General features: G+C 38.8%; 5 protein-coding genes and 3 long non-coding RNA genes across 11 annotated transcripts; 4 read left to right on the plus strand and 4 right to left on the minus strand.

The window, feature by feature from the left end:
• The first annotated feature begins 1 nt into the window (after nt 1).
• LOC124328718 (extracellular signal-regulated kinase 2-like) lies at nt 2-5,369 on the plus strand. Its single transcript, XM_046787538.1, has 9 exons — nt 2-219; nt 767-836; nt 1,034-1,183; nt 1,268-1,398; nt 2,019-2,188; nt 2,386-2,525; nt 2,593-3,381; nt 3,448-3,719; nt 3,879-5,369. Exons 1-9 carry the CDS (start codon nt 148-150, stop codon nt 4,146-4,148), a joined length of 2,064 nt encoding a protein of 687 aa, XP_046643494.1. The 5' UTR covers nt 2-147; the 3' UTR covers nt 4,149-5,369.
• A 1,941-nt stretch (nt 5,370-7,310) lies between these two features.
• LOC124328806 lies at nt 7,311-8,012 on the plus strand. The gene is made up of 3 exons (XR_006916491.1): nt 7,311-7,445; nt 7,551-7,682; nt 7,745-8,012. It is a non-coding gene; the product is annotated as an uncharacterized LOC124328806 (long non-coding RNA).
• Nucleotides 8,013-9,565: 1,553 nt separating this feature from the next.
• Nucleotides 9,566-10,607, minus strand: LOC124329441 (replication protein A 70 kDa DNA-binding subunit-like). Its single transcript, XM_046788502.1, has 5 exons — nt 10,475-10,607; nt 10,357-10,410; nt 10,025-10,292; nt 9,758-9,956; nt 9,566-9,695 (listed from the first exon to the last, which is right to left on the minus strand). The coding sequence occupies exons 1-5, from the start codon at nt 10,517-10,519 to the stop codon at nt 9,566-9,568; spliced, it is 696 nt and encodes a 231-aa protein (XP_046644458.1). The 5' UTR covers nt 10,520-10,607.
• Nucleotides 10,608-11,373: 766 nt separating this feature from the next.
• On the minus strand, nt 11,374-12,637 carry LOC124328772. Of its 2 annotated transcripts, XM_046787612.1 has the most exons (5): nt 12,417-12,637; nt 11,971-12,340; nt 11,839-11,912; nt 11,726-11,777; nt 11,374-11,660 (listed from the first exon to the last, which is right to left on the minus strand). In XM_046787612.1, the coding sequence occupies exons 2-5, from the start codon at nt 12,204-12,206 to the stop codon at nt 11,468-11,470; spliced, it is 555 nt and encodes a 184-aa protein (XP_046643568.1). In that variant the 5' UTR covers nt 12,207-12,340; nt 12,417-12,637; the 3' UTR covers nt 11,374-11,467. The 2 variants fall into 2 exon arrangements, with proteins under 2 accessions (XP_046643568.1, XP_046643567.1); XM_046787611.1 differs by having other exon boundaries at nt 11,971-12,637.
• A 5,780-nt stretch (nt 12,638-18,417) lies between these two features.
• Nucleotides 18,418-21,689, minus strand: LOC124328794. Of its 2 annotated transcripts, XR_006916478.1 has the most exons (3): nt 21,433-21,689; nt 21,238-21,305; nt 18,418-18,875 (listed from the first exon to the last, which is right to left on the minus strand). It is a non-coding gene; the product is annotated as an uncharacterized LOC124328794 (long non-coding RNA). The 2 variants fall into 2 exon arrangements; XR_006916477.1 differs by lacking the exon at nt 18,418-18,875 and having other exon boundaries at nt 19,883-21,305.
• Nucleotides 21,690-21,842: 153 nt separating this feature from the next.
• LOC124328778 (cystatin-B-like) lies at nt 21,843-22,628 on the plus strand. Of its 2 annotated transcripts, none has more exons than XM_046787619.1 (3): nt 21,843-22,075; nt 22,170-22,355; nt 22,438-22,628. In XM_046787619.1, the coding sequence occupies exons 2-3, from the start codon at nt 22,179-22,181 to the stop codon at nt 22,555-22,557; spliced, it is 297 nt and encodes a 98-aa protein (XP_046643575.1). In that variant the 5' UTR covers nt 21,843-22,075; nt 22,170-22,178; the 3' UTR covers nt 22,558-22,628. The 2 variants fall into 2 exon arrangements, with proteins under 2 accessions (XP_046643575.1, XP_046643574.1); XM_046787618.1 differs by having other exon boundaries at nt 21,847-22,075; nt 22,176-22,355.
• Nucleotides 22,629-22,634: 6 nt separating this feature from the next.
• Nucleotides 22,635-23,427, minus strand: LOC124328775. Its single transcript, XM_046787615.1, has 4 exons — nt 23,232-23,427; nt 23,106-23,176; nt 22,938-23,046; nt 22,635-22,869 (listed from the first exon to the last, which is right to left on the minus strand). Exons 1-4 carry the CDS (start codon nt 23,325-23,327, stop codon nt 22,678-22,680), a joined length of 468 nt encoding a protein of 155 aa, XP_046643571.1. The 5' UTR covers nt 23,328-23,427; the 3' UTR covers nt 22,635-22,677.
• Nucleotides 23,428-24,957: 1,530 nt separating this feature from the next.
• Nucleotides 24,958-25,743, plus strand: LOC124328791. The gene is made up of 2 exons (XR_006916473.1): nt 24,958-25,189; nt 25,259-25,743. It is a non-coding gene; the product is annotated as an uncharacterized LOC124328791 (long non-coding RNA).
• Nucleotides 25,744-25,764: the final 21 nt, after the last annotated feature.

Genomic DNA, 25,764 nt, shown 5'->3' on the forward strand with positions numbered 1-25,764 from the left:
ACCCACGGAAGAACTTTGGTGTTTGTGTGTGTGTGTGTGATGGCTTCCTCCGGTTGACACAGATTTCCTCCATTGGAAGAAGAAAAAGGTCGAAGAAACAAAAGAGCAGTTCAAAACCTCCCCCAAAAGAAAAATCAGCTTTTAGCAATGGCTGACATTTGCGAAGTGGACACTCACATCAGCAAACGCTACGATGTCAAGAAGCGGCTCGGCAAAGGCGTAAGACCCTCCAAACAAAATTCAATACGACTTTTTCTTATTTCTTTTTTGATTGGTTTTTGTTGCTATTGTTTACCGTGAGTCTATCCTGCTGTCTATCCATTTGTCATGGCCTCCCATTATTCTTTTTATTTTACCCCAATTCTTCTTATTTGTTTGTTTGTCAAGTGACATCAAAAGGGAAAAACTCGAATCTTTTTGATACATTCCCAAAAGAAATATAACAAGAAAGGGAAGAAATATATAAACGTGGTGTGCTGTTCGTGTTTGCTGCACTAGCTACACACTCTTATAATCTTATATAATGCTGACGGACGCTCGACGGGGCACGGAGAGCGTCACGCCAAACACGCATCTCTTCATCTTTTTTAGACTTGACCGTCGTCTTCCAGTTTTTATATTTTTCCCCCTTTTCTTTCTTTCTGCTGTCTGGCAACACAACCCAAAAGTTTTTAAACTTTTTTGTTTTCCTTTTTATTTTTCTAATCGAGGAAACACGTGTCGTTCATATCTATTTGTTGACTTGTTTTGTTTTATTTTTAAACAGGCGTACGGGATCGTCTGGAAGGCAATGGACAAGAAGACGGGCAGCGTCGTGGCCGTCAAGAAAATATTTGGTAATTATTGGGGGAGAAAGGTTGCGGTCCTTTCTGTTACATGTCACAGACGGGAGCGATTGGATTGTAACGTGAGTGTTTTGTTGTTGTCGACATTGTTGTCGTCGGCGAGTAGGAAGGGGGACTTCGTGACTGATTGACCATTCCGCTTAATGTTGAATTTGATTTGAATGGCCTTTTTCTGTCTCTGTGTGCAGACGCTTTCCGGAATCAAACCGACGCCCAGCGAACCTTCCGTGAAATCATGTTCCTGCAACATTTTGGCGATCACCCCAACATAATCCGATTGCTCGACGTCCATCGGGCCGATAACGACAAAGACATTTACCTCGTTTTCGAATACATGGGTAAGTAAGATTGAACGCCATTATATTATCACGCCAACATATTATAGTTAACCGACGTCTTGATGGATTGGCACACGGAAACAGATACGGACCTTCACAACGTCATCAAACGGGGCAACATCTTGAAAGAAGTGCACAAACAATACATTTTGTATCAGCTGTTCCGGGCGACCAAGTACCTGCATTCCGGCAACGTGATTCACCGTGATCAAAAGGTGATTTTTTTTTTCTTTTAACTTTAATTTTGATTCAATTTACATTGATCGCGTTGCTTTGTGATCTTCCAAGTGAATACGGCAATTCGACCGTTGCCTAGCGCAACATCATTAGTATTCAAAATAAAATAAAAAAACGTGCAGGTGTTTCTATACCAAACAGCACAAAGCCACGATGGTGGTGGGCTGGATCCATGTACAACACACACTCACCTTGGCAACGCGCTATCAAAAAAAGCCCCCCAAACCAACGTCACATTCGATTTTCTTCTTCTTTCGCCAAATTGAATGGAACGTGGCCATATGTCACGTTGGCAGCTGTTTAAAGTGTGTGTTGTATACGTACCCAACCTAGTACATGGTAGATTACGTCCTTATTTAAATTGCGCTCTTCTTTTCATTTGCAATTCTTTACTGGGGGGAAATTTACGACGCGTATAAAACATTCATTGGAATAGTATGCGTCATCATTAGCCTAGCATGAGGTTAATAAATTTGAAAAAAAAAAAGTTTCCCAAATAAAGGAATGCTAATATTTGTTCAATGTCCTATTTTACACGCCACTACTACTAGTCTTCTTAATAGTTTTTTCTTTTCCTTTTGTTCTTTGCCACAAACAGCCTTCGAATATCCTGTTGGACGCCGACTGCCGATGTAAGATAGCCGATTTTGGTCTGGCCAGATCTTTGGTGCAGGACGTCTCCGAGGACGGCCAGACTGACAACGTGATGACCGACTATGTGGCAACCAGATGGTATCGGGCGCCGGAGATCCTGCTGGCATCCAAACGGTAAGTTAAAATAACGACGTCCATCTCCTTCTTTTTCTTGTCCAGGCAATTCTTTTATATACTGAAACCCCTAAAATGGCAAGTATACGTCAGGCCATTTTATTTTGTGTGTATCTTGTAGAAAAATAGAAAAACTCGAACCAAAAATGGAGAGACGATATGATCATGGTGGCGTGTGTTATTTGTTCTTTGTGTAGGTACACGAAAGGCGTAGACATGTGGAGTTTGGGTTGCATTTTAGGAGAGATTTTACTTGGCCAGCCACTTTTCCCTGGCACCTCGACGCTCAATCAGCTGGAAAAGATTATGGCCTCGATCCCTCCACCTTCTAGAGAAGGTTCGAACTTTTGATTGATTTATTAACATCATCATTTTAATTTTGATGTTTTTATTTATGTTTAAAGATATACAATCACTCAGTTCCGGCTATGCGTCGACTTTGCTGGAGAAATCCATGATGGTCCCCAAACAGCCGCTGCGGACCCTTTTGGCTTCGGCGCCGGTCGACGCCGTGGATTTGCTGGAAAAATTGCTCGTCCTCAATCCTCACAAGCGGTTGACAGCCGAGCAAGCGCTGGAACATCCTTACGTCAAAGCCTTCCACAAGCCGGAAAGGGAACCGGCGCTGGATCACGACGTTGTGCCGACGCTGAGCGACGCCATTCAGTTGACGGTGGACGAGTACCGGACGAAACTCTACGAAGTCATTGCCCACCAGAAACGGGCGGAAATGCGCGAGCAGTCGCCTTTCAAATTCATCCGCGATCCTAATGAATCGTCGCCCAAGGGTTCGCCTAAAGAGACGCTGAGCAAAACGATGCCGAAAACCAAATCCAGCGTCGACATTTCGTCGACGGAATCGCGCGTCCATCATCATCATCACTCCAAGTCGAGGCACAGCAGCGTCGTCAGCATTTCAGCGCCGGCCGATCCTTCCGGCAGTTCGTCACGTAACAACAACCGCTCGACGACGGTAGTTGACATCCCCCGCCCACCGGATCGGAAACTGGTCAGTCGCCATTCAGACGGAGAAGTCATCCGGAGTAAAGAGAAATCGTCGTCGAATAAAATGGCCACCACGGCCAACAAATTGTCGTCGGCGGCCGCCGCCGCTCTCCCGCGATCCTATTCTGGTCATTGCTTAGTCAAGTACCACATGTCCAATTCGTCGACCGATTCGGAGCCCAGCAAAAGTAAATTGACCAAATATTTTTTAACCGTTTATTCATTAAAAGAATAATAAATTGAATTGTTTGTAGATTCTCCGTTGAAGTCGAGCTGTTCCGCCACTCACCTCCTTTCGGCCAGCATGGAACAGAATTGCAATGTCAGTAGTAATACTTCAAATTGCCGGGCGACGACGGCAGCAGCGTCGACCAGCACCAGTGTTCACCCACCGGTTCGTTCAGCCGCGCCGAGCGTGGCGGCCACGACGACCGCCTCGAGATTCGCCAGCCGCTATGGGAAGAATCTCTTCAGCCGGAGTCTAGATAATCCCGTCATTACGCGCACCGTGACCGCTATCCCACGGGTAATAATAATTCTTCATAATAATAATAATAACAAGGCGGCCCGTTATATTTATATCCAGCATTATTATATAATTACGTCGTCTATATGACCAGCCGTATTGTTTGACAAATCATAAAGTTGTTTAGACGGAAATGATTTATGATATGATTCAATCCAGGCAACTTCGGCTGAGAAGGCGCTGGGCAGCGCCACGACGGGCGTAGGTGGAGGTGGACGCGACAATAAAATCCCACGTCCAGCCCCGACGTTTGGCAAGAGGCAATTCACTTCGTTAAACAACGTGTCGAACTTGGCCACCGCTGCCGGAGTAGTTGGTGGGGGCGGATCCGGCATAGTTGGCGGAATAACAGGAACCAGCAAGTTCGTTTCCTCGCACGGCACCATCACGGCATCTGCTTTGCAAGAATTGCGTCAGAGTATCAAATGACGACGACGACGACAAAAATCAATGGAATTAGACACTAGACGACGACGACGTCTTTTTAATTCAATTTCCGTAATTCGAAATGGGTGATATTTAATAGCATATTGATTTAGGTCTCTTATATATTTCCCAGCTGCGACTCTTTTTAGGTCATCGAACGTGGGAAACCAAATCTCCTCTAACGGGGCTGAACTAACTGATACAACTCCTCGATCCACTTGCCATACGAAAGAAAAGAAATAACTAAAATTTGATACGAGACTCTAGTCTATACATTCGATCCCCCATAACCCCTCCGCGCGCCCAGCACTTTTTGTTTTCAAAAAATAATATCTTATTTTGGTGTATGACCAGGTATCTCAGGTTCATATAATATTTGTCAAATGAGCAAAGCAGGGAGATGCGACGAGTCCTCCATATCCAGCGGCCTCGTCTTTTTTTTTTAAATTTCCTCCCTCCTTTCGTTTTTATTAATTTGGTCCGACAGCTCTGCAATCCTCGAGGCCGGCTCCTTAATAATTCTTGTCAAGACTAGACGACGCGCAAATTGTGTTTGTAGATATAGTATAAGCGATATATGATTTAGTCGTAAACTAGGTAGCAATTGCTCACGCCACACACACACACCACAACTTTCCGTGTTTGGTCGATGATTTGACAGTCGTCCAATCGACTGATGTATTTGGATTTTAAGAAAAAAAGGTAGAAAAAGAAACAACAATAATTTCACGTATTTTTTCTGTGAGTTAGTTCCTCATGTTCCACCCTCCCGTAACTCTTTTTTTTTCTCCCCCCCTCTTTCATTGTCCGGCGCGGAAGTAATGCATTTTCATTCCAGGAAAACCATCCGCATGCGGAATTACCACGCCCATCCAGATGTACATATATAATATAGGTTGGGATATAGACGAGCGCTCATTTCACCCCCCCTCCCGACTATACCACTGTTCCTCCTGTGTTGTTTATTCTCTCTCTCTTTATTTGAGGAAAACGAGAAAAGGCAATTCAATCACTGACTAGACTCGAAAGTTTTTTGGGTCGATAACCTAAACATGCATATAATAACTTTGTAGTTTCATCGGATACACATGTGCTATAGACTGCTGCTATTTCGTATATACACAGGCCACCGCCGGCGATGACGATGTATTTTTCCAATCAAGTATAACATTGACGAGTCGAGCCATAATAATATAATAATAAATTGAAAGACAACACAAAAAACAGCGCTCTATTGTCGATTTTATTTTTGTTTTTATGATGACGTTCTTTCATTTTTCGCAGTTTTTTCCCTTCAGTTTCATCGTTTTTTTATTTTTATGGTGACTGCATGTACCCGTCGCTGTCGTCCGTCCATTCAGTCGAGCTGCTTCTGTACTGGATTATCGATTACACGGACGCCCAATGAATAAGCGCAAGACACGGAAGTTGTGGGTACATTTTTTAATGATTCTTCATTGATCAATTTACCTTTAAAGAAAATCATCCTCGACTCATCTACAACTTTGTTGGTTCTTGTGGTATTTCGTTTAAAATTAGCTATTAAAAACAACAGGTTCTTGTAATAGGAAAAGGTTTTCGAAAGTTGTTGTGTGAAGCCAACTTTCATGAAAAACTTGAACGTTGCATTTATGTTTTTTTAAAAATCCGGTTTTCTCTTCTTGAGATTTTTTTTTTCTTAATTAAAACTACCACCTGAAACTTGGTATGGGGGTAACCTGCATTACCCTTAATACAGTGTCCAAAAGCAAGTTTTCCTGGATTGGACATATATACGATACGGGTTATCAATTATTACACACAAAGTAATAGTCAATTTTGATGGTAATCAGATATGTCGTAGTAACGTCCAGTGCTAAAATAAAGATAAAATGTTATATACATTTGGGCGTTTTGTAAAAGTGCCAATTTGTTCAAAGGAGGAGGGCGTGTTCGTGATTCGTGCTAGCGTGATCTGGAAACGTGATTAAGAGACATCTAGCGAGAAAAACTCACTTTAGTAGCGAAGAACACATTTAGGATTTAGATATTGTCAGCAACCTCCAACCTGCGTTAGCAAGACCTAATGGACTGTTTTTAGTCTTTATCTGTGCACAAAGTAAGAACTAAGAACTCTGAAACAGAAAGACAAAAATCATTCGGGTAATTTACTGAATTTCGTAAAAGGGCAACAGCGCGTTCCAGTTCTCACGAAAGTTCGTCTGCATTCTGCAGTATGAAAAACATTGTGGAAATATTTTAACCAAAGTGAGGCTACAGGGCTACAGGTGTCCCTTAACCCCCTAACGTGGTTGAAAACTTGAAACAAAGCCACGATACGTATAGGATTTATTCCGTGAAAAAGTAGTCAAATCAAGAATGTTTGAAACAGCCCATGTGCCCAGATCACATTGATGCGAGAAGGCATGGAGTGTTTCACCTGATCAGATTTTTCAATCTACTTGCTAAACCAAAATGAGTGCTGCAAGAATATTTTGTTCTGTATGTTTTTATTAGGCTGAAATAACTCCAACACTTTGCTACAATGCAACAGCCTCAAGTCTAAGCTTTTCTAGTGCAGTGTGGCTGTTGAAGTTACCTCTTCTCATGAAGTATTCCAGTGATATAGAACAAGTACTTAATGAAGTGAACACAAAGATTCAGTGACAGCAACATCTACCTACGTGAACTGCCAGACACAAAGTTTGCCTTAACTAAAGGAATTCTACATGGGAATTGGCATGGATTACAGTTCCATATCGGGCAACAAAGTATTAGTGTTGAAGGAAAGCCAGTGATAAGAATGTCTGAAACAAAGTGCGGAATCGACGAAAATCCATCCAGTTTTTGCTTTTACGTGTTCAAGGATCAACGGAGAAGAAAGTTGAGATTGATTATTTTAAATCTTCATTCAACATCTTCTACAGCCAATCTCTTACAACGTGAAAAACAAGATTATTAAGTAAGACTTTAGCAACTTGTGATTGTGTTTTTAAGTACAAATAACTTCTTCCTGGATATTTTAACGAAATTCCTTGATTCTCTTTTCAGACTATGGAATCTTTAGGTCACGACCGACAGCGCGAATGCAGGTTCATTTCAAAACGCATCTTTGCCGAAAAAACTGACATCCTGAAAGAAATTGGCTTTGGTGATGAAACTCTTGCCAAGGAGGAAGTAATACGTGACAATGCTCGAGCCCCCATCAAACGAACGGTTGATACAGTTTTGGCCAAGACGGAATTTGAAAAGCCCCTTCACCACAAGCTGTACTATCTGAGGCAGGTGACTCCCACGATATAGTTGGCAAACGAGTATAAGGTGTTTATACAATTTAACTGCCTCCCTTTTTTTTCAAAAGATCATGGGTAGTAATTTTACTTTTGATCGTCAACATGACCTAACGATATCATCGTCTACTTCCAGGCAAAGCATTTGAATTAAGAACATATCCTGCGCAACGATTGAAATCTTTGTGAAACGTCCTCTTTCTACGAGACAAAAACCGGAAAGCTGATCCGCCTACGAGAGTCCCGCTTCTTGCTCTGGTATCCTCAGGTATTTCCAGAATCAATAAACTTTTATCATTCATTATTTTCTTGTTTCTTTGCTGTACGCAGGTGAGGTTACGTCACGTCTAGATGGCTGTAATGGTATTACATAATTAGATCCTCGACAAATTTTTCAGCCGTTCCGTCCAGTCGTTCGTGGATGAAAGGGAATCTGTTGGTTTTCCTAGATGGTTAAAATTATGGCCGAGTGTCTTCTTTAGAGACAATTTCCGCCTTTTTTTTTTTAGACATTGAATGAAAATGTATCGTGTTTGTCCAACAAAGGATCATCTCTTGACATGGAAAGAAGAGAACAATTGATGCAAGATCGTGATTTGGTAATTTCAAAAAATTTCTGTCTCCATAGTTTTCTTTGCCTGGTCTCATAATAAGTCTGCAGTCATGCTTACACTGTAGTGACCCTGCTGTTAGGGCTCTAATTGAATTCGAGCGAATTCTCATTATCTAAAAAAATGTACATTGGTTATCTATTCGCTGTTAATTATTACTCCAGAGATTAAAGCTCTCATCAGTTCCATGGGACCATAACGCTGCCACTCCAGAGGTTGCACTAAAGTGGCCATCACAACTAGTTCTAATTTAAGACCAAGATATTTGATTTGAGGTAATGCTTGCAGTTGCTACAATCTCATTTGGAAATTATTGTCTTCTATATAAATCTCCATCCTACTTCCAGGTTTTCGTCGCCGATCCAAAGACCCGTTGGTGAAACTGAGGAGAGAATGCTGAAATTCAAGTCTGATCAAAAAATTATGTAGATGTAGATAAATGACAAGTGCATCTGGGCTCCCTTCTTTTCCGTGGCCCCGTTTCCCTAACTAACCACTAACCAACGCCCGCCGGTGGTCACTCACCCGCTGTGAAACCAGGAGGAGGAGAGGGCTCTGGTCGAACGGGGACTTGTAAGGCGCATGATCCGACGAAAACTTTTAGAGGGTCATGAGTCTAACCCGGAAGCCTAGTATGACTAATCGCTCCCCAGTATAACTTGCCTCGCACTCTTCTCTCCTCTTCCATTTCCAGGTAATCTCCCTGGCAAAGTGCACCAGTAGGCTAGATGCAAATTTCTACATGCAGACTGTTGAACTAGAAATTTTTTAACCGTCTGGCGCAATTTCCGTGAAAACAAACTACAAAATTTTGTCAAATTTGGTGGCGGATTGCTTGCTATAAAGCCTCGCACAAAAATAAATTATCTTGAACCGGACGCTCTGTTTAATGAATTGTTTATTTTGCATGTGTTCCAGATAAAATTTAGTTAACATATTTTATTACAATGACAATTTCTTTATTAAAATATAATTATACATATACAATAATTGTTTGAATGTTGGGTGTGTGGAGAGGGTTTAGGAATGGATGTGAATGGATGATACCTTGCCGATCTACAACGAAAAATAAATAACTGACTTTACACTCTGCTTTGGAATTGTAAATTTACCTCAACTATGTGAAAAAACTTGTCACACTCGGCATTGAATGCGGTCGCACGGATTTCACCAGTCTCATCCATCATGTCCATCGAGAAAAACTTTCCTTCACCTCGAGAATTGCTCCACGTACGGATGAGAAGAGGAGAGACAACGCTCCATAAGCCCCTGCAGAAGAAATTGTGCCTCCTCGTAACCCTCCTTCGAAAAGGTTGCCAGATTGTGGAAATTGAGTAGCTTACCAAGGTTGCCAGTTTTTCCGTGTAGTTGAAGAGTTGAAAAATTCGGTTTCCATGACGACGGTCATATTGTCTGTTCAACGTGTCGTGTTGTTGTGGCCGGCGTCAACAAACTGTCATGACAACCGACCTATATACAGAAGTTCCCTGGCTGTTAATTTTTTAAAAGTGGCAACCCCGGTAAGGTAGTAGAGTTTTTTCTAACTGGCAACATTTAAGAAGGGGGTGACGCTTGTAGTCATTTTTTTAACACGGCGATGTCTCTCCTTCATCTCTTCCTCCGTGGTACGGATGTCGCTCTTATTTATTATTCTCACTCGTATCGTCCACCTGCACATCAGCAAAGTTAATGATGTAATGTTTCTTGTACTGAAATTTCTCTAGAAACATACTTGGTGGAATATTGCGTCAAGCTGTCAATGGGATGGGTAATAACGTTGGGCTTTGATGTTTTCTGTTCATATCTACCAGTTTTACTGGGTGGTGCAGCCGTTGAATCCAAGTTATGTTTCTTTCCATGTTCAGGTGGTGCAGGTTTTGCTGCCGCCTCTTCACTAATCTCTCCATTGTCTTTAAGAGCCTGAGGGTTTCCTATTTTTACTCCAACCTAAAAAGAAATCATGAAAATAAAAGTTTTGATTTCAATCTTGAAATAAAACCAATTAAACATACCTCATTGCCAGCCACAAGTGGCTCGATATCCATAAAAAATAGGAGCTTCCTGTTACCTTTGCCGGCAGTTGCCGTAGTAGCAACTTTATTGACGGCACATCTTTTTGCTTTAATGATGGTGAAGTTCTCGAGCTGGCCACCCTCGATTAGATGGTTTTGGCTGCCAGGCAACATTCCATACGCATAGGAATACTTTCCATCAGAAATTAGGAGGCGATAAACGTCACCTTTATCGCCTGGTATAGCTTTGTGACCCTTTACAAGAGAAGAAAATGTTAAATGCACTGCAAATGAAGAAAATTTGTTCTAGTTTTCATACCAAAACTTGTATAATAGGATTTTCATTGGCACGCAGTCCTTTCTCAATGATGTGCTGCATTGACAAAGAAAAATATTTATAATCTCAGCTAAATATTAAAAAAAAATAATTAAATTACCCGAAGTGCGCCGCTGGTTAGTTTTGGGTGACTTTTCCTACTCATTTTCCAACTTCAAAATTTGCTTTAGAGGAAAATTATTCTTTGATTATACGAGCAGGTTTTACTGACAAGACGTAAAAAACAATGGCGGGGTAAACACAAAACCAAGGCGTAACGTGCAGCGTTGCTCTTTCAACAAACATTTTAATTATATGATTAGCTTTAACAAAATAAATATAAAAAAATTATGGCAAAGTGTAGTTTTCAAAATAAACATTTAAACTAAGCCAAATATAAATAACGATGATTAATTACCTATTAATTAACTGACATTGACTAAACCTGGCAACTCCGGAGGCCAGGGTAACCACACGACAAATTACATACAAGACAAATTTAAAAAGTTATAACAATGCAATTAATATTACTCTTGCGTCTTATTAGTTCAATTGATAGCTGCACCTCTATTGATCAATTCGTCGTTAATAATTTTAAGTAAACGACGACAACGAACTGAAAATGTATCTGTATTTTACATCGACTCGGAACAAACACTGAGAAGTTTCGATGTTAAACATGAGAAAGAATGTCATTCACAACCCTAATAATCGTAATTGTAATTAACTTGTTTACGAGGGCGTAGCCGAGAACGAGGACATTCACTCGTACTAGCCGTGACTTCTGGAATTCCTCCAGGAGGTTCTCCTTCTTGTGTAGAATTTACTTCAGGTCCAGAAGCGCGCGCCCGTGGACGACCACGTCCACGTCCGCCACGAAGACCTCCACGATTTCCACGAGATGAGAACACTCCGACTTGATCAGCTACACAAAATGAGAGTAAATTCAAATTAAGGGAATAGAAAATTAATATTGTAATAAATGCGCCATACCTAACAAAACATCCTGAGAAGACTGAGGCTCTACTGGACTTGTCGATTCCGACGATGATGAGCGGACCGATCCATCCAACAACGCAACAGAGCTAGCTTTTGATGAAGTTGAGTCTTTTTTTTACTTTTCAGTCGCAGGCATGTCAACGGCATTATCATCATCTAAACTGACGAGTCGCGCTACTTTTCTCTTAGCAGCCCTTTTAGGCTTTGCCAAGTCTTCTTCTGAATGGCTGCTTTCAGGGACGGGATTGTTGTTGGAAGCCTTTTCTTCAACAGCGACAGGACGTTCATTTTGACGACTAAATGTTACTCTAATTTGTCTTAGATTAATACCTTTTTTCACAAAAGAATAGAATATTAAGAAGTGTGTTTTTACCTAAGTGAATCAGCCTCTTGAATTGCGATGCCGAATTCTGCGTCTACTACATCTGAAAGAAAAAAAAAATTATTTTTAAGAGCTGAAAATGCTACGTGAAACTTTTTACGCACCAATAGGAGGTGAAACATCAGGCAAATTGAATGCTCTTCGAACATTTTGCATCTCTGGCAGGGCACCGCATGAACTGTGGTTAAAAAGAAACAATTATACACTACACAACTATGATTTTTTTTTAAACATACCATTCGGGCAAATTGGCGAATTTTTCCCACTCGGGTATACAGACATTAATTGCCTTGGCGCAATTTGAGCCCATGTTAACCACCATGTGGAAGGCACCTGGATGCGTCACGACATAATGGCCCTCCTCCTGCTTAATGCAATCAAAGGGGATGGGTGGTTCAGCCGCTCGAAGGACTTGTGGCAGCACAAAACAGCTCTTATGGCTACAAAATAAAAAAAAAATTGTTAAAATCATTGAATTACTATAGACAAGAGTATTAATTTAAAAAAAACGTTACTTACCATTCAAAAAGGTCACAATTTTTGTAGTCCTCCGGAAATAACTTTTTAAGTAGCCGCAATAAACGCTGCCTATACTTGGCAGGAATACTGAACAAATAATCGATAAAAAAAATTCGATTACTTTTTTGAATGATACTTGATTTGAAATTTAAGAAATACTTACACGATCCAGTATTTGGCTTTTCCGTCGTGCAAAAAATTGACACTAGCCAAGTTGAGGTTATCTACGTGCAGTGCCGTGTAGCTTTGTGCCCCTCCAATTAGTAGTTGGGGGGCATTCACACCATCCATTTTTTTGGACGCAGGATTTTTCAGGTGGGGAGTAAAGCTTTTGTCAAGATTTCCAAGATGCCTGGGAAAAGTAATAAAAAAAAATTAGTCATGATATATAAATGTAAAAAAAATAAAACAAAAAAACTCACCAAGAACTATGTCCTTTTTCAAAAAGCGTAGCATCCTTGTCTAGCACGTACTCGGGTATGCGCTTATTGGGAGTCGGTCCATTTCCCTTTTCAACTTCGTCGAAAAGATAGTAAAGACCTTTCCAACTTTGACCGGCTGGCCCCAAACTGCCGAATCCCGATTTGTTGAGAGAAGCCATGTAACTTTTGGCCATAAATTTGCCCAGCCCCGAACCCCTTATTTTAACAGATTCGCTCCTGTAGACTCCCTCTTCCAGCTTTACGTAGTCCTGCCTCTCTGGATGTACACAAGGCTTACAAATATGGGATCCGAACGTGTTTGGTGTTTTGAAGGGGGGGAGGACCGAAAAACCACCAATCTCATCTCCTTGTTTTTCCATAGAATTGCTTATGAAATTTGGCAAATCCATCTCCTCAACTGATGGCCTGTAGGTCACGCCGTCGTGATCACAGACAGCTATTAGACATACAAAAGATTATAAAAAATTGCTAATAGAGCAACATCACTGAAATACACACATTTTAAAAAATTGCTTCAAGAGCAACATCTATTAATGTAATTATTTTAAAAAAAATTGCTGCTAGAGCAACATGACTGGACCAATTTTTTTTAAATATTACGAAAACACAAAATATGCCACATTACATAGGGAATGTAAATTGAAAACACAAAGATGTAAATGTTACTCACGGACACTTGCAATCCAATCCCGATGAGACATCTTCTCTTTAGTAGCCAACCATTCCTTTTGAACTGGACAGACTTGCCAGGTGTGCTGTCCGGCTCTACAGAAAAAACACGTCGGGGGTCGTTTTTCAGGCATCCTAATCGTCTTCTCCTTCCTCTTTTCTGCGTCATTCCTTTTGGCGAATCGAATTGAAATAAAAATGAAATGGCTCTACCTTTCGTAGCTTTTGGTGGTTGCAATACAACTTGACCATTCAATCCAATCCAAACCTGGACATCAGGGACTGGAACTTGAACCTGTGAGCTGCTGGTCGATGGAAGACAATCTGAAACTCAAACAACATGAATTAATAAAAAGTCAATACGGAAGGGGGATTCAGAAGGTTAAAGTCAAGGAAACAATTGAATTTTGAAAGTGTTAAAGGAATGGTGAGATTGGCGAGCCACTCTTCTCGAGCTGCTCGAATTTCACACCCGTTTGGTGATGCCACAGCATGGTCGTCTTGGGGGAATCCTTTTTCCATTCTCTCTTCTTCTCCTCAAACATTCTTTTTTACACTCGCATACAATAAATTCAGGTGAGAAGGGAAAGACATGAAGGTTGAACGAAATGAACAACACTTACCCTTTGAAGAGACTTGGCTCTCAGATGGTCGAGTCGACATGGTGGAAGTTACGAGAAATTTGGGTCCTAAAACATAAAAAGGAATCACAACTTGTTAAATGTTCCAACTGCACAATGTTATGATTAAATTGCTTACCTGACAAATCACGTAAACTTAACTGCTACGACGTGAAGAGCTGCCCTTCTTCGAGAAGGGAAAAAGGTATAAGAGAAGGAAAAAGTGCTAAAGAGAAGGGAAAAAAAGTATAAGAGAAAGCAAAAAAAAATATAGGAGAAGGAAGTTACAGCGCCGTCAAAGTTACATCGACACCCACTTCCTAAGAGAAGTGAAAAAGTATAGGAGAAGGGAAAAAAATGTAGAAGGAAAAAAATTAAATTGAAGGAAAAAGAAATAAACAGAAGGATAAAAGTATAGGAGAAGGCAAAAAAAGTAAGACAAGGAATAACAATTAAACAGAAGGAATAAGAGCTAAAGAGAAAGGAAAAAAATATAGAAAAGGGAAACGATAGTATAGGATAAGGAAATGGTTACAGCGCTATCAATGTTACATCGTCACCCACTTCCTAAAGAGAAGGGAAAAAGTATAGGAGAAGGGAAAAAAGGTATAAGGGAAGGAGAAAAAAGATATAAGAGAAGGGAAAAAATATAGAAGACAGACACAATTAAAAAGAATGGAAAACGTTATAGGAGAAGGCAAAAAATATAGCAGAAGGAAAAATAGCTAATAAGAAGGGAAAGAATTAAAGAGAAGGATTGAAAAGGGCTAAAGAGAGGAGAAAAATTATAGGAGAAGGAACAAAGTACAGGAGAGGGAAAAAATACAAAAAAAGAATGGAAAAATAAGCTAAAGAGGAAGGAAAAAGTATAGGAAAAAGAAAAATGCATAGGAGAAAGAATTATTGTAGAAGTGAAAAAGTATAAGTGAAGGCAAAAGTGCTATAGAGAAGGGAAACAATTAAAGAGAAGGAAAAAGGCATAGGAGAAGGGTAAAAGACATAGGAAAAGCACCTTTATAAATGGCAAATGCCTCTTCCAGGCTCCCTTCCAGCGTAAAACAGTCGAATCAGATAAATGAGATCGTAATCTCAAGGTGGTATTTCGTGTCGTTGAGAACAAAATGTTGTATTCGTAAATGGCGACGGAAAGGAAATGAAGCGACAGAGTCTGTTTCGTCGGTTGCGGTATCAAGCCTCGAACCATCCTCTTCAAGTGGACCAACAACTCGATCGAGATGTAATAGACAACCCGCACCGGTCCAAGAAGGGTCCGCATCTAAACGGTCCAAAACCATTGTCTCATCGAAGGAGCCGAATCTCTCCTTTATTGCCAAGGAGAAAGAAAAATTGAAAACTGAAAGCGTGCAACAAAAGGCCCACATCAGTTCGGAAAAGTGTAGACGCCCGTCTACGTCTGAAAGAAAACCATGTTTAGGTGATGGGTACAGTAGTGCTGTACTAAAAAATGGTGCGTATTGTAGCGAAGAATGCATCGCTAACTCTGCGCGAGTTTTTCTACACGTAAAGAGTGAGGAGATGAATTCGTCGCAGTTACAAGAACCGCAAAGCCACACCAATTCGATGACACCTCCTACCACCTCTTCTGATGAGTCGTGGGAAGACTTGGTCGACTACTCCTTGTCGATCAAATCATTTGAAAAGACTCAAAGAAGAAAATCCTCGTCGTCGGGTGGAGCTGGTAAACCATCAAACTTGGCAGACGATACCCGAGTCCCAGTTACGGAGACAAAAACGGGCAAAGTTCTATGTGGCGATTCTGTTCCTATAGTAGCTAATGTGGAGCAACGGCCCAAAGCCAATGCTACGTATACCATCGTCAAACAAGAATCTCTACCGGCATCTGTAGCGTCTTCATTCCCGAAAGTTGCTTGTTCGAAGACCTCGCCGGTTCACACATCGTCAACACCATTTATCTACTCCTTGAAGTCTAAAACGGAGAGCCCAAAGAAGCCAAGCGAAATGTCTTCATCCAAATCAAAGATGACTCGAAAAAGATGTATCGAGACAAGCAACGGACAAGAGACCCTGACTAAAATGGCAAAAACTGACCCTGAGGCTACTCGGTCCATTTCAAGAAGCTCGTTGAAAGAGATCTCATTGGAAATGCTTATGGCTTTCTTTCCGACTCCCGAGTTGATTGAAGATGCAACTCTGTCAAACAAATCTCTCTACCGGAAAGTTGGTCCCCATTGCCGAAACCATCAAGGTAAATTAATCATGGCTGTGATTTTTGACTGAATTGAGCTTATTTTCTTCATTGGTATAACAGGGATTCAAGATCATCTTGAATCCCTGTTGATCATTCATATTCAAAAAAGATAGCTCATATAGATATAGATAATTTAACAATAATGATTACTGTAAAATAGTGTGACCTCTTGGATTGAATGAGACTGAAGCATGACTGAAGTATGCTGCATCATTTCTTGTTGAGTTGGCCAGGTTCAACATCCTGTTTTAAAATATTTGCACACATGGTGATGTGGACATATGTTGCATTCTACAGTTATTAGAGATTCAAGTTAATGGCTGCAGTAATGAGCCATCGGCTTCCTCGTTAACATCCAACACAAAAACCCTTTCTATTTTCTAAAAAATTCGTTGATGCACTTTGTGCAACATAATCTACAGATTTTCCAGAACAGAATCTTAAAACAATAAAACTGCTGTTTTTCTGTGTCCTCTCTACTTAACATAGCCTAAATAATAAATATCTCATAAAACAGTCACAAGAACATTAAAGTAATCTCCTATTTCTGTTCTTCTTTAGTTCTTTCCTTACGAAACCAAAAGCACTCGCCGCCACCAAAAGTAAGCCACCATGCGACTCGCAGCAGACGACAAACAATCAAGCATGATTTCAATAAGTAGTACGAAATGTCTCTACTAGGTGCCTGATGAATAATTATAGCGGCTTTTTCAAAAATGGTTATTAAGTTGACCAATAAAATATCAACTGAGTAGAGTTGACGCGGCGATGAATAGAGTATGAATTGATTAGGTTGAGAAGAGCCCGTACTCGTAAAACGAAGATGCTTTCTTTCTTTGTTTGCAAACAAAACGAACAAATGAATTGAAATTTACGTAGGTCCTATCGGAAGTTTAGAGAAATAATCAGAAATCGGTTTTGGATGGACTTATTTTATCACATAGGAAAGAAATGTTTTAAGTCATACTGGCACGGTATTGGTGCTTCATTGACTATCATTGCTCGTTGGCATTGAAGGGGAGGGAAAGTATGATTTATTGAGGGGCTGTGTGACCATCTTTCTTATGTATAAAATGCATCACAACTTAATAACTCGATCATACATTTAAAAAAAGGGGCAGACTTGAGATGACGCCCGCAGCTGTATTTTTTTTAACAAGAAAATACGAGACGAAGATGGAAATAAACGAATTTCATTATTACGACAGCGTCATTTTCGAATTTTTCTTTAAAAGTTTCTCTTCTTAAAAGAAGAAGGCCATCATATTACGGCCTTACTCCACTTTGAAAAAAAAAAAAAAAAAAAAAATCGTCCTAGAGCCTTTGCTTGCAATCATACGGCCGAGAAAGGTACACATCGATTTAGTAGCAGCGGGAGCGAACGAAACGCTTATAAATTTTGACGTGTCCAAAGAAACGTTCGCGAAAGTATTCTCGACATGACATGCAAGTACTCTTGTGAAATCGCATGGGCCATTGTATTCAACGAGTATAAAATGCCATCCTTACTTTGTTGGATAAGTCAGTTTCCTACTACCCTCCAAAATAACGAAACCGGCACACAGCTCTTCTTTCATTTTTTGAAATGTTCAAATTCGCGGTATGTATTTTAAAGTGTCGTTCAATAATAATATAAGCTTTTTAAAATTAAATATTTATTTAACTTAGATGATTGCTTTGATGACCATCATTTTTATGGTAACGTTTGGTTTTGCGCATCCATCGTCGTACGGATACGATGCCCCGAAGGCAACTAATGGTACTATATTCAAGTAAAAACAAATATTAATGGAATCAGCGAAATAATTTTTTTTCCAATACACTGGTATGTCAGGTTATGAAAATGGCCAGGAATATGGTGCTCAACCCGCTCCTATTTACGGTAAAAGAACTTTGGTTATGCACTATTTAAGTATTTGACATCATTTTAATTGTTGGAAAAATTATTAAAACGTAATAGGCTCTGGCTACGACAAATCAATCTACGGTGCTTACGAAGGCCACCCGGTATACTTACTAAAAAAATTTGTATTATCCTTATTTTATTTATTTTTAAATTACATTTTATAGGGACTTTATAAGTCTGACAAGAAATCTTACTAAGACTTTATGATGCCGGCCACTTCTCGAGCTTGTTTGGATTTTTTTTAATATTTTAGAAGACAATCCTGATGTGTATAACGTATATTTGCTTTTATTTTGATATGGAACCTCTGTGTAGGTAAAAAAGAAAGAAAAAAAACAGAACTATATAAGTCATGGAATAAACACTTCAATTTCGATTCGGTACTTAAATTGTACTACCCCCATTATTAAGAAGCAAAAGAGAAAACTGTTCTAGGATAAGGAATCTTCGCGATCGGTTGCTTCTGCAGATGGCGCATTTTACTTTCAAGACATCAAAGAACGCGTATCATCTTTTAGTAGTCTATATTTTAATTTTATTACCATTATTATTTTTTTTTTACAAAAATTGTTTGTGCGGGTGGACAATCGGTCTTCGTAATAGGCTAATAGCTTTTGCTTCGTGTAGGACTTTTGATCAACGACCTAGACGTTATAAATAAGATAATAAATGAGCTGTGACGCTGAAAATAATGGAGAGAAAAGTTTACTTGTATTTTTCTTTCGTTCCGGATTTCTCGCAACACACGATAAGCCTTCAAAATGAAATAATAAAAAAAAACGCCCGAGTATAAATAGAAAAACACAATAAGCCAGCTGAACACTTTCATTTCATTCGTCGCACGAATTTCTACAGCGCAGCGTCTCCGTATGGTTAGTACGATGACGAATTTTCTTGCGCAAGTGAGAGACAAGTAGAACAGGTGCGAGAGAGAGCTGTCATCACTATAGGAAATAACGAATGTGTAGCAAACACATATATTAGCATCTACCATGGAAAGTTCTCGCCACTGGCTTCGACTATAGATTACTGTTAAAGCCAATAATAAATCATGATAGCCTGGCTGTTATATGTTTATGCTATATTGCTTTAGCGTATTCTGGCGCTATAACAGAGCGAATGTTTTGGCAGTTTCACGAAGTCGTAAATACTTAGTATTTAGTTTTAAAAATTTTCTAAAACGGTGAGACTTATACTAATTGACCTATGAATAATTGTATTAAACATTTTGTCTGGGGCCTATTATAAAAAAATCTTTTTCGCTTAGACCGATGGCGCGGTGCATTTGATGCAATTCGGTGTTTATAGCCCATGCAGTGTCGGTAACTAAACTGTATAGACCATTACTATGGAGAAATCGACTGAAATAGTCTGCACGGGAAAGGTATAGCGGAACAATAAACGCCTCCCTCTTAAAAATAGCAACACGAGAAAACCATTAAAAAAAAACATTTCAATAGTATGGAACTGTGAATTGCTGTAACAATGTCCACATGCGCAATCTTTTTTTTGAAAAAGGGAAAGTTGTGAGATTTTGGTGGCAAATATAAAAACAACGCCCATCTGAGGAAGTTCGACTAGTTTCTTTCGACGGTGCCAGCAAGTCACTTGTTTCGCTGTCCATCTGTTCGTTATTTTAAAAATGAAAAACGTCACTGTAAGAACTTACAAGCAACCATTAGGCATCTATTCCTAGACAGGGTCAAATTAGGAATAATCGACTATTGTGCTACAATATTTACTTAGCATTTATAACGAATAATTTATTAATTTTTTTTAATTACAGGTAGTTTTTTTTCTACTTATCGGAGTTATGGCAGTGATGATAAGTGCTCGGCCATCAGTGTACGGTTATGGGGCTGACTACGGAGGTGACTGATAGTGTTATTGGCATGTATGATTAATCGAATTTCAATATCAAATTTTTTCCGTGATTTATTAGGTTATGGATTTGTCGATTATCAACCTCCTCATTATGGTTCCGGCTATGATAAATATGTCTTTGGCAATTATGAGGGACACGCGGTAAATGTTTACTGAGAGAAATATCTATGGTTGCAATTATTTTTTACAATTTTAATTGGAAATATTCAGGGACATTACGACTACAGCAGGATCTTGAACAACTACCAACATGGAAGCGACTCGAAAAGGGACTATCTCCAAACGCCTTACGGCTATGGTCAACCTTACGGGATATATTAATCTCACTTAAAATATAGACATTATAAAATTATCTGTATGAACTGCTCGCCATATTGTGATCTATAGATTCAGTTGTATATGAATATCAGATGAATATATCGTTAACATAGTTTCATGACACAATAAAATCTAAATTTTCTACAAAGCCCTGGCGCCCTGCTAACTAAAAGTCGTTTTTCAATTATTCATTAGCAATACCTAGTGATGAATAGAAACTTTAACAAATCAAACTTGTTTCTTGAGTGCAGTTTCCTTTGTGGGACATGATAGGCCCACAGAATCTCATTTAACGAAACATGTTTCTGTTCTGTTCACTTCACGGATCTGAATGTAATGGCGAACTATCATGACCGCAGTGCCGTCGCACAGGTGATTTCTGAAAAAAAAGTTTTCCTTGTTTTCTTTACTCTCTTAATTTTACATAAACTAAAGCACCAGCACTTAAACTGTGAATCGGGAAAAGTAAAAAAAAACCCATAATTGTCGTCATAGCCTGGAGTAAAGAAATTTTTTTTATGAGAAAAAATCTGAAAGTTACTCATTAAAATATGTGGAAGATAATTGAGTCCGTCAAACCGTAACACAATTTTCTTTTACTGCTTCGCTAAGCTTTTCGCAAGACTTTTCGCAAATCTATTGAGGTTTTGCCAATTTCTCTGTCTCAAAAATGATATAATTCGTGTTCCGTGTTTCACGTTTCGCTTTCGCGTTTTTAGGTTTGGCGTTTCGTTTTCATATTTTAAGCTCCCTCGTGAAAATGAGATAAATGTAAAGGAGTTTACTCATACTGAGTCATTAAAGTTTAACTACTCAAGTGAAAGAGGAGAGTGAAGATTTCAAAGTAGTGGTGGTAGTGGAGTGATGTGCTCATTGTGATGTACCAATTCTCAAGATAAATTTCTCATACATACTTGATACTTCATCATCATGTAGGCCACATAGGTATATGTAACGTCGATTCTTTACGCTAATCAGCTACCTGCAATGAAAATGAAAGTGAGCCGTGAGCGAATTTGGGGTTGAGTTGTGTTTGAATTCTGTTTTGGTAGTTTTAATAAATAGTGGAGTTAGAACTGCTTGAACTGCATTTTCCACATAATATTTACCTAAAATATATTTTTACATCGAAGTCCGTTCCAATATTCTCGCTGTCAGAGTGATAGAAGGAGTAGAAATAAAAAATAGTAAATAATTATCGTAGCTGTCAACAGACAACAGCAGTCGATGCAATGCAACTTCTTCCGTCTACACAACTCCATCTTCCGTGAAAAACCAACAACTAAGAATTAAAAAAAAAAAGATTTTGCCGCATTTCTTTTATTTAATATAATTTTATAGAAAAAAAAAATAAAAAAAAAAACAGTATTGGCTATGGCGTTGTAAATAGATTAGGAGTTTCTTGAAATATTAACCTATTAATCTTATGAAGAAAAAAAGGGGAGGCTTTGTTATGGAAACCACAAACCAGAACGTTAGTGTGACAACAACAAACAAAAGAACGGGCGTTGACTCATCAGCTGACGTGACGTCCATGCAGCAGTTTACCAATACGAAAATTAAGTCGAATCCAGGTCGAATCGTTGATCAACGTCGAACACTTGTGGTGAATCATCTACAATTCTGCAGCCTTACGTTATTTATACCAGAGCCATTTTAGCCATTAATACACAAGTGCGCATTCTATTCCTAGTTCTAGTCTTGCTGTCTCAGTCTCAGGCAACACTTTTTTAACCTTACAGCTCAACATTGGTATGTTAGAATGTTCTATTTGATTTATTTTACTGCACATAATCCATTCGAATATTAAAAAGCAATTTTTCTTAATTGTGATTTCTTCTTGCAGCTCTAGAGAATGTCCAAAATGACAGGAGGAATCTCTGATAACGATGAGCCTGCTACTGCTGAAGTACAAACTTTGGTTGAACAAGTTAAAGACCAAATTACAGGAAAAATGAATGGAACTTTTGAAGTATTTGAAGCCATTACTTTTAGGTCTCAAGTAGTAGCTGGACGCAACTATTTTGTCAAGGTTAAAAACTGTTTCAATGTTCCTTTATTTTTCCAAAGTTTCTCATGCACACTTATTAATTAAATTACCTTTTGTATTACAGATTCATGTTGGCAATGATAAATGCATCCATGCACGCATATACAAAAATCTGCAACGTGAAGTATCTGTTCATTCCATTCAAGAAGACAAGACTAGAGAAGATCCCATCACATATTTTTAACTTAAATATTTCCATTAAATATTTTACTGACACTTTTTATCATAAAAAAGTAATAAACACATAAAACTTTATTATGCTTTATGGAAATTTGAACATTTATTAGAAATACAATTAAGAAGATTACATGGTAATAAGGTTATCGTCTTTTGAAATTGGGAATGATGATGACAAATTTCCTTCAAATTCAGCTGTTGAAGCCTTTAAAGGGTTTGTGTTATTATCGGTTGGTACTGTTGAACTTTTCTGGTTATTGCTTGGTTTGTTTCGTTTCTTCCTGATATGTTTGGGTCTGGATTTAACATTATTTTCTGCCTAGTTGTATTAATAAACCATGCAGAGTATTATAAAATGAGACAATATGAAGTTAATAACTGTAATACCTTTTCACTTATAAAGTCAGTAGCTTCAGCATAATTACTGGCTGCAGCAGCAGCAGCAGCAGCTGTGTGGTAATCAACTCCATGGTATTCAAGACGATCTTTCAGCTTTCTAAATGTTTGCACAATAATCAAATATTTGAGAGGATTATGTAGTATGGGAAACTGTACTTGCACTGATTTTCAGATTTATAAATGAGTAGTTTCAAGTTGATCAGCCGAGATGAAAGGGCATCGTTGTCCTATAATTATAAGGAATTAAAATAGTTGTACGATAATTAATCAAAGCAAACTTGCCTTTGAAATCTCCTCACATCTTCCTTTAAGAATTTTTTGCAACTGTTGATAGTCTTTTTTGGGTGGACTGTGATTTGACAGCGATTCAGTATTCATTTCTCGCTCTTGTTTACCTACGGAATGGGAACCACCAGTCTACTGCAGCCGGTCCCTGCAACAATCCTTATTAGGACGGGTGTTACTAATCAGAGGAAAAGGCGAGCAGAATGCTTTTTCTCCGTCTCCGGAATTAATTATTGAAATTTCAAATTTTGAAACAGGACAGCCAGAGTGTTAACAAAAACTATAGTTTCTAAATTGAACTATAATAAAGTAATGTACTAATTATTTTGTGATATTTTATAAATAACGCTTGATTGAATTGGGGGTAGACGCAGGCAATGGAGAGTGACGCTGGAACGGTTGAATCCCTGAATGTAAATCCACGGGAGTAGCGGGTGATCACACCTGATCGCACTTTGAAAATATTAGACTCGCTTAGTGATTCGTGACATTGGTATTGAACTTTTTTTTCTCATTTAACTTTCTTCTACGTTTACGAAGCAAAATTTCACAACCTGTGAGTAGAAATACTACTATATTTTAAAAGTTTTACTTGACATGCTGTGTTTTGTTTATGACTATATTTAGAGTATTGACTAGAGTATAGTATGAAATATTCCCTCACTGAAAAATACTACAATTTTTATAGTAAATAGGACAAGGTGACACTTTCAAATCATTTTGATCGTCTGTTTTTCACTCTCGCATCAGCGACTCTGATTTTTTTCTTAACTTCTTCACAGTCCACTGGTTTACACTCATAAATATAAAATTTACTATCCCTGGAGGCTAAATTACATAGGTTAAAAAAAATGAAAGTGAGCGATTTTCTTCTTTTTGAAATATATTTCTTTTACCTTCAACGATTTTGCCAAATGGTTGTTTGTTTTCCTCTGGCTAGTTTTCCAATCCAAAGTAATCACATTGTATGGTCTAGCTACCACAGAGGGCTCTTAGATTCTCATTTTTCAGCCGGTTCAGCCGTACAGATTACTTTAAACTAGTATTGTAGAATTCTGTGTTTTGTAACAGTTTGTGTTGGATTGCTGACCGCTGAAATGGGAGGCTATGGGAAATTTACGTTATCAAAACCATTAAGACATGTTGTGGGTTGCGGATTCATGCTGATTTATGCTATAGATTGATTTAACCAAGTCCAGGTTGTTTATAAATTGTAATAATTAGCGATAATAAAACGCAAGGTCGCGAATATTAATGAATGACATCATCAGCTGTTATAGCCCTATTTAATGGTTTGCTCTTCATAAGCCTATACATTTCTAGTTCATTGATAACGTTCACAATATTCCGTTAAATGTTTTTCTTGGTTTGGGAAAGTACACTAAATTTACTGTTGTCCGGACTAACCAATTAATTGTAGTAGCCTACAAACATACATTGTGTAATCCTTTTTGTATTAAAATATAAAAATCACAAAAATTGAACGACATACTGTGGTAACTCTACCGTGTGGCTTTATGTGGTTTAAAAGCATTTTTAATTAATTTTCGCGGTAGTTCTTTCGAGACGGACCCAGCAGATGTAAATGGAGTCGACAGTTTGGCTTTTTTTTTTCACGGAAATGTCGACTAAGCATAGTGTCGATGATTATAGTTATAACACAGAGAGCGGTAACCGGTTATGCCTCCCGTTTGCATATAGTGTTCCGTTAACCTGAATAGGCTACTGTCCACTTACAAGGCGTACGGTTCACTTCTTTCAACAATCTAGATTGAGGATGAGTTATACAAGTTGCCACGTCTCACCTAAAGACCTCTTTAAGAATAAGTAAGTGGAACATCATTGGAACCAGCTTCATAGGTAGCGGCCTTATATAGCTGTAGACAGCCAGTCTCATTCATTCGCGCATCTTACAACTCACAACAACTTCTAAGATGAACATCCGTCAGATTTACGTAAATATAATTCTACTATACATTCATAGCATTTCGATATTTATATTGAGATTTTCTTACTTGGTCTAGTTTTCTGTCTCCGTTGCGTTGATCTTCCTAGTGGTGTATTCGACAACGCCAGTAAATAGTCAACAAGAGGCTTACGTCGATAAGTGGGAGCCCTTCGACATCCAAAATAGTCCACATGTTGATCGCTTTGAATCAAACTACAACAAATTTGGTGCGTCTCCAGAATCTCAAGTTGGTACCATTCACGAATTTATTGCCCAGAGCCCAGCAGCCCGCAAAATGGTCAAGTCGCACAAGCGATTTTACCGTGTTTGATAGCTCATCATCAGTTTTATCTTGGAAGGAACGTCGTGTTATATGCTATATTTTTTTTATTGTTAATACTCCACTGCTAGCCTATTATAACTTGCTATGTTATTTCTGAGTATAAAAACGAAATTGTTGAAAGCGTTTTTGCTGTGTCTGACGGTTTCTGATAGTTATTTTTATTATGACAAATGTATCAACATTTTTTGGCTCAAGAAATAGAAACTTCTAGGAATTAATTTCGTTGCTTTCTTTTGATA

This window comes from Daphnia pulicaria, chromosome 3, assembly GCF_021234035.1.
Source record: "Daphnia pulicaria isolate SC F1-1A chromosome 3, SC_F0-13Bv2, whole genome shotgun sequence".
NCBI lineage: Eukaryota > Metazoa > Arthropoda > Branchiopoda > Diplostraca > Daphniidae > Daphnia > Daphnia pulicaria.